Source organism: Sus scrofa, chromosome 1 (genome assembly GCF_054392235.1).
Source record: "Sus scrofa isolate SSC_HxYL_T2T_F1_AM1 chromosome 1, Sscrofa_HxYL_maternal_Yorkshire_Landrace_v2.0, whole genome shotgun sequence".
Taxonomy (NCBI): domain Eukaryota; kingdom Metazoa; phylum Chordata; class Mammalia; order Artiodactyla; family Suidae; genus Sus; species Sus scrofa.
The window spans coordinates 169,105,198-169,117,848 of record NC_139383.1 but is presented as its reverse complement, the minus strand read 5'-3'; the positions used below and the strand labels follow the sequence as shown (position 1 = coordinate 169,117,848).

Genomic DNA, 12,651 nt, shown 5'->3' with positions numbered 1-12,651 from the left:
CCTGCAGACAACCTCAGTCCATGTTTATATGTGGAAACCTCTTCCTGGTTCCCTTTCACAGCCCCCCAGCTCTACCTGGAACAGGTGCTGAGTCTTGTTTACTTCACTGCTAGGCCTCCTCACTTTGCCACCGATACACAGACACCAACAATTCCAGAAGATCCTCCTGCTGGTTAGCCAGGACACACCTCTCCTACTGCCCCCCACCCTGCTCCATGCTACCATCTTGCCCTAATGCTTAGAGACGCTAAAGGTGGTGATTGAAACTACCAAAATCTCTGCCATGATGTTTTTTTTGCTACCGGCTCATTGTTTAGCCATGAAAGCAACTTAGGGAGTTGGCAGTGGACAGGCAGCTGGTAGTAAGGGAGGCTACTGCATGACTTAAGGTGGCTCACAAGTGACAATGTTGTCATGCTTCCTCTTGCAACAACCTCTGAGAGTACCCCAGAGTACTGTCTTAAATTTAGCATTTTTTTTTTCTTCCTATTTCCTTCTGTGAAGCAGTCTGAAGGCTGTGGGAGGAGCTGCAGGCAGAAGCTCCAGGCCAGTCAGTCTGGAAAGTGCAATAGCGGAGGATGATGGCCTTGCTGGTTCAGTTCCAGTGCACCCAGGGCGTGAGAGCTCATTCACTCAGCATCGCCAGGGCAGGCAGCATCAAGGTCCAGCCGTGCTCATAAATAGCTCTGGATTGGGGCCAGGCAGTGAGGCTGATGAGCAAGCAATTTCTCTTCCACTTGTTTTTGAGATAATGACTTCAGAAACTGTCTCCCACGGCCTTGCCCTTTACTGTGCACAAGCCAGAGAAAAACACCACCAAAATGAAGCCAATAAGAAGTCGTTAGACAGCACACCCAAAGCCTGACGCTGACTGCTCAGGCGGGGTCACTGCTGTGCTGCCCCCTGCCTTGAAATAAGCCAGGATCATGTTACATGAGCTAAGGTAAGACAGGATGTCAAAGCAGTGTTTCTCAAATGCAAGGCTGTGGCTGAGCTTCCCAATGGTTAAAACGGCTTTTCAGAACAGCTTTTTCCCAGTGTGGGTACAGACTGTCCGGCTTGGAAGAAACCAGTTCACCCCCTTTCTGGGCGCTGGTATCCTCTCTACAATCACGGAGCCAAATGACTCTCTCCACCTATGGTTGGACATCTCCAGTGGCTGGTAACCTAAGCACTATTTATTTATGAAACAAACACTTACTGAATTATTGCGATGCCCTCATGAGCTTATAGCTTCCAGAAACCCCTGGTCAAATAATTTGCTAAAATCAAAATACACTAAACTACATCTATACTTTCCCTTTAATCAACTAATCTCATAATCCCAGTAGAAACAGAAATAAGGCTAGTCTAGCGTCCCTTGTTCCTGATAAGACAGTGCTGACTCCCAGAGACCACTTCTGCTGAGAATTTATAAGCCAGGACTTCACTGATTCCCCCCCGTTTACTCAGCCACCGTCTGCGTCTCCTTGTCCCTGTTGACTGACCATTCTCTCTCCCCCTCCTCCACCCTAGTCCCAACCCTGTTATCATTTTCTCCCTTCAACCTGGCCTCATTCTCAATTAGAAAGACACCTACTTGCTCAAGAACTGATTTATTACCGAAATAATCTCACCTAAGGCGTGTTGCTCCTCCTTCCACTAAAGCAAATGCGTGAGGGCTGGAGAAAGGATTAGAGCTGTTGATGAGGCTCCAGAATTTAAACTTCAACTTACTCTGGTCCATGGTGGGAAAAAGATGGAGGACGGCATGACCAGGACAAGAGAAGCAGAAAGGGCAGACACCTAGCTTTCTGTGACTTGGTCTCTGCTACCACATTTTTGGCTATACCCTGCTTTGCAGGGTGCTGCTTTCCACAAAGATCAACTTTTAAAATCTTTAGATGATGTATTTGTACCCAAAAGACTGAGTACGAAAAAGGAAGACAGGAGTTCCTGTCACAGCTCAGTGGAAATGAATCTGACTAGCATCCATAAAGACGCAGGTTTGATCCCTGACCTCGCTCAGTGGGTTAAGGATCCGGTGTTGCCGTAAGCTGTGGTGTGGGTTGAAGATGTGGCTCAGATCCTTCACTGCTGTGGTTGTGGTGTAGGCCAGCAGCTGCAGCTCCAGTTCCTAGCCTGGGAACCTCCATATGCCACGGATGTGGCCTTTAAAAGTCGGGAAAAAAAAAAAAAAGGAAAAAGGAAGACAAAAAGAGCCAACAAAACATTCTTTCAAATGTAGTCATTTTACATAAAACATGAGTGGGTCCTACTTTTGTTTAAGGGGTAAGGGCTGAGGTGGAGAGGAAGATTTAAGAGTTCATTAAACCAAAAAGAATGATCTAAAGGATTTAGAGTCTAAGTAAGACTAGAAGGTTTAATTCACAATAACACAACCACCTTTGGTCGAACAGATGGAATTATCCAGGTTTCAAAAGCACAACAGTATAAGTTTGTAAGGAAACAATTGTTTCTGCTGTAAACAAACTAGATTCTGATCACTGAACTGATATCTCCCCCACCTATTTTCCATCGTACTTGTTTACTTTTTGTTTAGGTGAGGACATTTTTAATGGAGTCCAAGCATGGAGCCAAGTCAAGCAGTCAGACAAGCCCAGATCGGCTACTTGCAGCATGTGAATCACACATGTCACTAGGAGGCTTGAGGGACTCTGTCTGTACTAGCAGCTCCCTGTCTTTTCCCTCTTCTTTATTAACATCTCTGTCCTACCTGAAGTGAAACCAGGCCACCCCAATATTACACACTTTGCTCTAAATGAGCGAATCCTGAAGATGTTCCGCAAGACAAGATATGGGGACAAAAAGCCCTTCTGCACAGATCTTTCAATTCCAAAACATCCCTTCACCTACTGGGTGCCTAAAACCAAAATGAAGGTCTGAGGCAACTTCTGACCCGAATTCTAGACACATTATAGGGGCAAACAGGGAGTCGAAAGGCACAGGCTTTGTCACTATTTCTGTCACAAAGTAATGCTGTGCCTTTGAACAACCTAATGGATTTACTGAAAACTCAGTTTCATGATCTAGAAGGCGGCATGACAACATCTGCCTTACATGTTTCACAAAACTGTCATAAAAATAAGATGGTTAATCATAAAGGGACTTTTCAAAGTAAAAGCTACAAAAGAAACACTGGTTATCTGGTTGGAAATTTCACCCATGTGCCCCACTGGCTAAGCATAGATGACAACGGCCTGTTGTTGAATAAGAGTATCAAGGAAGTTGATGACAATGAAATTTGTGACTGGTTCTTCTGGGATGACGGCAGCACAGTCTACTCGTTCCAAAGTGGCACCTCAGGATTCTGTCACTGACCCAAGAATATGTCTGTACTGCTCATCTAATACCCAGGAAGCATTGCACTCTGCCACACCCCTTCAAGGACTCTTCCAGGGACGTCCTAAATCACTAATCAGCAAGCTGTGGTCTAAGAATCACATGTGGCCCTTTACCTGTTTTGTTTTGTTTTGTTTTAGGGCCACTCACATGGCATAGGTATGCCACAGCCATAGCAATGCCAGACCCGAGCCGTGTCTGTGACCTACACCGCAGCTTGGGGCAATGCTGGATCCTTAACCCACAGGGCTAGACCATGGATCAAACCTGAGTCCTCACGGATCCTAGTCAGGCTTGGGTTGAGCCACAATGGGATCTCCCCTTTACCCGTTTTTATAAGTACAGTTTTACTGGCACTTAGCCACACCCATTCATTTAAATCTTATACATACTGCTTTCCTGCTACCATAAAAGGTTTGAGTCACTGCAATAGGCACCATCTTGCCCTCCAAGGCTAAGACATTTATTCTCTGGCCCTTCACACACACAAAAATTTTATCCATCCTTGATCTAAATCATTAAATGGGATTCTCAAATCACACTCTTACTTTAAGAGGATGGGCCAGAGTGAACTTTCTTCTGGGCTTTTAACTTCATGATCTAGTACTGTATTTCAGTATACAGTTGACCTCTGAACAACGTTGGGGTCACAGGCACCAACTCCCTGGGCAATCAAGTCTGCGTATAACTTTACAGATGGCTCTCCAGACCTGCAGTTCAGCATCTTCAGATTCAATCAACCTCAGCTGATGTAGTATTAGAGAATTTGTTGAAAGAAGTCCATGTATAAGTGGACTCCTTACTTCAAACCTGTGTTGTTCAAGATCAACTGTATATAGAAATAGAATTTTACCTTCAAATACGGTAACTTTGGGAAGACACATGTGATGCTTTCTAGGAAACCCCATGTGACAACAACTCAGAAGTCTTCACACAGCTGAGGAGGAAGCTCATATATATCTGACAAGTGCTTATTTTATGCTAATTCTAACCACACCCTCCTTCCACAAAATGTCTGGTAACTGTGAAAATAAAAAGCACTCGTATTTCCTAGTATTTTCTTTTAAGATATTAAAACATAAGGATCAGGAGAGCCAAATGATAGTTTTAGTTTTACCCTCTCGTTTTATAGATAAGGAAATCAAGATCAAGTTAAACCCTTTGTCTAAACACTGAGAGGTACACAGTGGCTCTTCCCCCAAATACATGCTAGTTTTATTAGACATAAAGGACAGATCTCTTTGTTAAAGGACCATCTTTAAAGCATGTTAAAGAATAAAATACCTGGTTACCTGTATGCACACTCACACAGTATCAGGCCAATATAAGCACACCTCTTTCATTGCACTTTGCTTTACTGGGCTTTACAGATACTTCATTTTTCACAAATTGAAAGTCCGTGGCAACCCTGGATTGGGAAAGTCTATTTTTTTTTTTTTTAATCTTTCTTTTTTGTCTTTTTTCCTAGGGCTGCACCCGAGGCATATGGAGGTTCCCAGGCTATGGGTCTAATGGGAGCTGTAGCCGCCGGCCTACACCATAGCCACGGCAATGCCAAATGTGAGTCACATCTGCAATCTACACTGCAGCTTGCAGAACACCAGATCCTTAACCCACTGATGAGGTCAGGGATCAAACCTGCATCCTCATGGATATTAGTTGGCTTCCTAACCTGCTGAGCTACAATGGTAACTCCAGCAATAATGTATGTTTTAATTAAGGTATGCACATTGTTTCTTTAAACATGTTGTCTACTTAACAAACCACAGTATAGTATAAACATAACTTTTATATGTACTGGGAAACCAAAAAATTCACATGACTTGCTTTATTGCAACATTCACTTTATCTCAGGGACTTGCAACTGAACCCGAACTATCTCTGAGGTCTGCCTGTATTACTATGAAGATATTAGTAGTACTAACTGTGTATTAAATTAAACAAGCAAAAATCTCACAATCATTTGGTTTCTGTCAGACCCATAATCTTGATGCAGTGAAAATGAGTTAACTGCAAAATTAGGGCTTGAGCCAATTCTCTTTACAATCCACCCATCTAATTTAACAGTGACAGGTAAGGAGGCTACAAACCAATGGGGAACATACATTCCTGTGCTGAAAGCAGTCAGTATAAAAGTGAAGACAGCGTTTACCTCCATCTGCAGAGCTTCTGCCAATCCCCTGATGGCAAACTTTGAGGAAGAGTAGGCTGTGAAGCCGAACAGGCCCAGCTGCCCGGCCTGAGAGGACACGAAGACGATCCTGCCCACGCGGCGCTCCTTCATGGTGGTGATCACCGCTCGGCTCGGGTACACGCTGCCCAGGTAGTTGACACTCATGAGCCTCTGCAGGGAACAAAGGTATCCAAGAGTGAGCAAGGTCAACACCCTGAGGTGCACCCCAAGGGCATGCTGTCTGCTGGCCAAGTGCAAGTTCTTCACTGGAGCCCGAGTGACTGGGCACTCCATGGATGTGCTGATGAGTGAAGGATTAAATGAGCCTGTTACTGACTCACAGGACCCACCACTGGGAGCCTATTTCAATCTAGTCTTACATTCTTGCAACAACAGCACTTACACCTTTGCTCAAGACTGGTCAGAAGTTTTTTCCTTATAGAAAGTATACTACAGGGAGTTCCTGTTGTGACTCAGGGGTAACGAACCTGACGAGTATCCATGAGGATGCAGGTTCGATCCCTGGCCCTGCCATATGCTGCACATGCACATGCAGCTCTAAAAAGACAAAAAAAAAAAAAAAAAAAAAGTACACTGCAAGTTCAGTTTGAGGAGAGAACTTCTAAAGCATTCCAGTTCTACTAGTTCTAAGTGACAGAAAGAGACCACAAGAAGACTAGGACAGTGGTTAACAGCAAGAACTGTGGTGTGAAGCTTGGGCTCTACCATTTACTCCCTATTTGATGATGAACAGGAAAGCTGGACACTCTACTCATTTCCTCAGTGAAAAGAGGGTTAATACTGGGGCAATCTCACAGGCCTGTGGAAAGGATCGAAAGAAGAAACACAAGGGAGTTCCCTGGTGGCTCAATGGGTTAGGGATCTGGAAATGTCACTGCCACAAGGCTTGGGTCACTGGGGCAGCATAGCTTCAATATCTAGCTGGGGAATTTCTGCATGCTGCAGGTACAGCTTAAAAAAAAAAAAAAAAGAAAAGAAAAGAAAAAAAGAGGAAACAGAGTTTGCTTGTGGCACAGTGGGTTAAGGATCTGGCATTGTCACTGCAGCAACTTGGGTCACTTGCTGTGGCACAGGTTTTATCTGTGGCCCAGTAACTTCCACATGCCATGGGCATAGTCCAAAAAGTAAAAATTAAACTAAATTTTAAAAAAGAGGAAACACAAAGTAAGCTCTTGCGCAGTTCCTGACCCACCGTAAGTACTCAATACATGTCGGCTCTTATGTTCTGGTAAATAAGAACTCACACAGGCACCAAGAGTCTATTTTCCCCTCATTCTGATAACTCTTAAAAACCTTACATTTCCATCCTGAAAATCTCAGAATACTGCAGTCCAATGTTTTCATATGAAAAGTCTTGTAAAACTACTAGATCTATCACCATGTGAAACCAAATGCTTCCTTAATAAGTTCTGAGTCCAGAATTTCTGAAAAAATGAAATCTTAACTCAATAAAATGTTAAGTAATATTTAGAAACAATGATCAGAAACACCATGGGGAAATGTTTTCAAGTTTAAAAAACCAGACGGCAGAAGATATTTACACTGTAACTGCAATGATTTCAAATATTAAATAACAGTCCAGAAGCACAGATCAAAACCAAGGAAATATAGAAAACTGTAAGTGACTATGCTAGAATTCTGGGATTCCCATCTTTTCTCCAAAATGTTTTTTAATATCATTATACTGGTTTGATAATAAAAATGCTCTAAAAGAGTGATTGGAAAAAAAAGATGACACACTGAATCCATGTGTTAACCACGCTCCTTTTGGAGATTTCACTAAAATCTCAGTAAAAAAGGTTTTGTTTTTTTTTTTCAAGGCAAGAAGTCGTGTCAGCAAAGAAAATAACAGTAATGACATTTTGGAAGTTGAAGAACAGAATAATGAATAAGAACTAATTTGGTGGAGAGCTGAATGCGAGGTGAGGAGCAGAGAAACTAAAAAGCAGGATTAAACCACAGAACCCCCAAAAGGCTCAAGCAGTACCAAGTACTTCTGGGGGCAGGAGGGCAGGCCTGGGACTGGATGACACAAATGTCAACTAAGAATCTTTTAAAACGTCAGATAGACAAACCCACCATCATAATCAGAGATTTCAATGCCCTGGTTTTGGAAACAGAATCAGTAAGGACACGGAAGACTTCAACAATGCTACTGGCCATCTGGACCTCATCGACAGTGAAAGAGCACTCCACCCAAAATAGCGGAATACTGTCATCCCTCGGTATCTGTGGACATTTGGTTCCAGGACCCCCTCGGATACCAAAATCTGCAAATGTTCAAGTTGCTTCTATAAAATAGTGCAGTGCAGTCAGTTGTCTGCATCTGTGAATATGCGCACGCAGGAGCGGGGGGGGTCACCCCCTATATTCTTTTCTTTTATTTTTTTTTTTTGTCTTTTGAGGACTGCACCCACGGCATATGCAGGTTCCCAGGCTAGGGATCTGAACGGAGCTGTTGCCACCGGCCTACGCCACAGCAACAGCAACATGGGATCCGAGCCGTGTCTGCGACCTACACCACAGCTCATGGCAATGTCAGATCCTTAACCCACTGAGTGACGCCAGGGATCGAACCTATAGTCTCATGGTTCCTAGTTGGATTCGTTTCCACTGTGCCACGATGGGAACGCCCCACCCCCTATATTCTTGTCAAGTGCATATGGAATGGCTATCAGATAAACTAGATTCTGGGCTAGAAAACAAGTCTCGATAACTTTAAAAGGATTCAGCTCATACAAAACATGTTTGCTGACCACAACAGAATTCGACTGGAAGTCAAAAAGAGAAAGATTTCTGGAAAATCCCCCAAATATTAAAAAAAAAAAAAACCCAAAAAAACAAAAACTAAATAACCCAAGGGTCAAGGCAAAAAAGAAAAGCAAAACTATAAAAAGTTTTTAACTGAATAAAAGTGAAAACACAACTTATCAAAATCTGAGGGACTGCTGCTAACACAGGACTTGGTGGAAATCTGCAGCACTACATATCTGTATTAGAAAAGGGAAAAGGCCTCAAATCAATGAGCTCAGCTTCCACCTAAAGAAACTATAAGCAAAAGAGCAAATTAAAACAAAAGTAAGCAGGAAAAAAAAGGAAATAATAAAAATAAAAGGAAATAAATGAAATAGAAAACAGGAAAAAAATAGAAAAATCAATAGAACTAAAAGCTGGTTGTTAAGAAGACCAATAAAATTGATAATCTTAACTGGTTAGAAATGAGAAAGGACACAATAGCAAGAATCTGAGAGGTGACATCACTACAATCTCTATGGATATTAAAATAACAATAAGGGAATATGGTGAATGACTTTTGTCAATAAATTCAACAATGTAGATGAAATGGACAAATTCCTTAAAAGACAAAAGATACCAAAAGTCACCCCAAAAGAAACAGATTTGAAGATACAGATGTAACCCTACATCTATTAAGGAAATTAAAGTCAGAAACCTTCCCACAAAGAAAATCTCCGGCTTCACTGGTGAATTCTACCAAATGTTTAAGGAAAAGTTAATCAGTTCTACACAAATTCTTCCAGAAAACTGAAAAGGAGGGACTATTCCCCTACCTATGCTATGAGGTTCCCATTACCCTTGTACAAAACCAGTGTTATTTTCATAATACTACAAAATACCACAGCTAATATCCCTCCAGAACATAGGAAGGATAATTCATCGTCTTTAAGCAGGATTTATCCCAGGAATGCAGGGTTAGAAAGTTTGGAAATCAGTTACTGTAATTCACTGAATTAACAAACTAGAAAAGAAGAACTCTCTGATTATCCCAACAGATGCAAAAAGAACACCCGACAAAATGCAAAATCGATTCCTTACATAAATTCTTAGCAAATGAGGAATAGAAGGGAACTTTCTCAACTTGATAAAATTACAAAAAAACAAAACAAACAAACAAACAAAAACTAAGCTAACATGGAGTTTCCGTCATGGCTCTGCGGAAACTAATTTGACTAGCTTCCTTGAAGACACAGGTTCAATCCCTGGCCTTGCTTAGTGGGTTAAGGATCTGGTGTTGCCATGATCTGTGGTGTAGGTTGAAGACATGGCTTGGATTCCACGTTGCTGTGGCTGTGGTATAGGTGGGCAGCTACAGCTCTGATTGGGCCCCTAGCTTAGGAACCTCCATATGCCATAGCTGCAGCCCTAAAAAGAAAAAAGAAACAAACAAAAACTACAGCTAACATCAAACTTAATAATAAAACACTGAGTGTTTGCTCCCTGAAGTCAGAAGCAGAACAAGAACATCTGCTTTTGCCACCTCCACTCAACACTATGCTGGAATAGAAGAAGAAATACTTGCAGATGACATGATCTTAAATGCAGAAAGTCCAGTGAGCACTAGAATTAATAGATGAGTTTAGCAACACTGCATGATTAATACACGTAAATCTATTGTATTTTTCTATATTAGCCGTTGAACACTCAGAAACTGAAATTAAAAAAAAAACCACTTATACTAGCATCGAAAAATATGAAATATGGAAAAACAACATGCAAGACCCATACACTGAAAGTTAAAATAAAACACTGCTGAGAGAAAATAAAGAAAACATAAATAAATGGAGATATATATTATGTTACATGGGTTTGAAGACTCAACATCGTTAAGATATCAGTTCCTTCCAAGTGAATCTGTAGTGTCAATGTAATCCTAAGCCAAAAAAATTTTTTTTCATTTTTGGCCGCCCTGAGGCATATGGAATTCCCAGACGAGAGATCAGATCTGAGCTGCAGTCACGAACTAAGCTGAAGCTGCAGCAATGCCAGATCCTTAACCCACTGTGCACGGTGAGGGATCAAACCTGCAACCCAGTGCTCTCAAGACACCACCATTCCTATTTAGACATAGTGGGAACTCCCAATCAAAAATTTAAAATAACTCATTGGAATTCCCACTGTGGCTCAGCAGGTTAAGGATCTGTCATGATCTCTGTGAGAATGCAGGGTTGATACCTGGCCCTGCTCAGCAGGTTAAGGAATCAACCCTGCCACAAGCTCTGGCGTAGGTTGCAGCCGCTGCTCTAATTCAACCCCTAGCCCAGGAACTTCCATGTGATGCAGGTGTGGCAGTAAAAAGAACAAGAAAAAAAGAAAAAAAAAAAACCTCTCACTGATATCCACAGGTAGATAAAACTAGACACAGCTCCACAAAATTGTAAAGAAAACCAATGAAATGGAAATTAAAAGAAGTGTGTTGGCATTTCTCAAGGCCACCTCTGTTTTGGCAACTGGCTGGATGGACTCTGCACACAGCCGTGCCCATGACTGAGAGTTATCACACTGAAGGGACACAGAGTGTAAGCAGCCGGGGCAAAAGGCAGCCTGGCCAAAGTCCAGAGGAAGTCAGTGCAAGTTTCCACGAGTCCCCTCCTGGCAGAGCCACTTGGGATATGTTTAAATCCCCCAGCAGAGAGTTGGGACAACACAAACTATTGTTTACCCACAATTTCTGTGCATGTGAACCTCAGCAAAACTAAAATTAAAAAAGCTCCAAACAAACCAAAGAAAGTAACTGAGATGGAATTCATTTTAAATAAAAAGGAACTCTTACCTTCTGAAACTGTATCAATTGTGGTAGTGTGTGTTCTAACAGGGCACGTCAGTGATAAGCCCATACCTGGTCGTGCCTAGAATAAGGCAGTGACGAGACCGAGAGGGGACAGAGCAGGGGGGCACGTGGTGGCCTAGGAGGGTGACACTCCTCAGTGGCCTCCTGCCTGCACTCAGGGCAGCCAGGGGCAGAGGGGACCTTCCATAGGGCAGGGCCCACAACAAATAATTTTTGGAACAAGGCCCTGTCACTGGAATAGAGCACAGGTTTTGGGTTAACCATCCTTTCTTTTAAAAGGCCAGTCCTCTGGGGGTGGGACCTTTCCAACATCCCCTACGAGCTGCTTATGGCCCTGCCCTGAGCTGATCTCACCAACCTCACTCCACAGTGACAGGACTACACCTCCACCCACTTTCCAACATCACCAACCTTTCCTTATTTTCGTAATTTTTTTTTTTTTTTTTTTTTTTTTTTTTTTTTTGCCACACCTGCAGCATGCAGAAGTTCCCAGGACAGGAATGGAACCCAAGACACATCAGCGATAACAATGGATCCTTAACTAGACCACCAGGGAACTCCCCATTCCTTCTATTCTTGCTCAGTTATACATTCCACAAACATTCACTCAGTTACCTTCGCACATCCATCAGACACACAGATGTAAACGACCCTGCTCCTCGCCCCTGAACACACCTCACTTGCTGAGGTCCTAGCTTTATAACTGTGCATTTATTTATTACAACCATGCACTACTTACACCTCCATCTTCTTTGCCCTCCACGGTCAGTCAAGGAATCAAGGTGGGTCTGCTGATTCTCCCTCCATATCTTTCTCATACATACACAGCCCTCTTGCTAGCCACCTGTGAAGTCTTTCTGCTCATCCTTTCATGCCCAGACTACAACTCTTTCCTTGCAACTGATTCTTTACAGAGCTGCTGAGATACTGTCAAAATCTTCCAGTCATTACCTAGAGCTAAAGGCAAATAGGTCAAGACAACTATCTCTTATGATAAAGGAGCCATAAGACACTAGAGTTCCAGCTAAGGCATGACTCTGCTTCCATTTACATCTGGACTCGCATAACTTAATTTTACATCACAGTGGACAGGGCTTTATCACAGTCCACCAGAAGCAAGACACTTAAACTTCTGTCCAGCCATCTCTTCTATAAAAGGGGAATACAACTTCACCCCACAGAGCAAGACACTTAACACCCAGCACTCCCATGAAGACTCTACAGACCAGTAAGAAAGAGATAGCAGACGCAGTGCCAGCTGAAGGAAAAAATGCGCCACATTTAAGAACTGGCCTTTCTTTGGCCGACCTTTTAAGAAATACAAACAAACAGGACACATGACCTTTTTCTCTTGGTTTGAGGACTCTAGAGTCTGCTCTTCAACTTTGGGGGGGTTTTCATTATTAAAAACACTGATAATGACAAGGAAATCTAGCATATCTCAGACTACAAAGCTCTCTTGATGATATGACCTTGGTGAATCAACACAGTAAGCTGTGTGGGAGTAGAGGTTTCATTCCCATTTCAC

General features: G+C 42.6%; 1 protein-coding gene across 1 annotated transcript in view; it reads right to left on the bottom strand.

Annotated features, from left to right (window-relative positions):
- Positions 1-12,651, bottom strand: part of KDSR (3-ketodihydrosphingosine reductase) — a 41,279-nt gene that overhangs the window by 14,613 nt on the left and 14,015 nt on the right. The window contains exon 6 of the mRNA XM_001925913.7: positions 5,495-5,686. Coding sequence (XP_001925948.1) covers positions 5,495-5,686 — 192 coding nt within the window. The remainder of the gene's footprint in view (positions 1-5,494; positions 5,687-12,651) is intronic.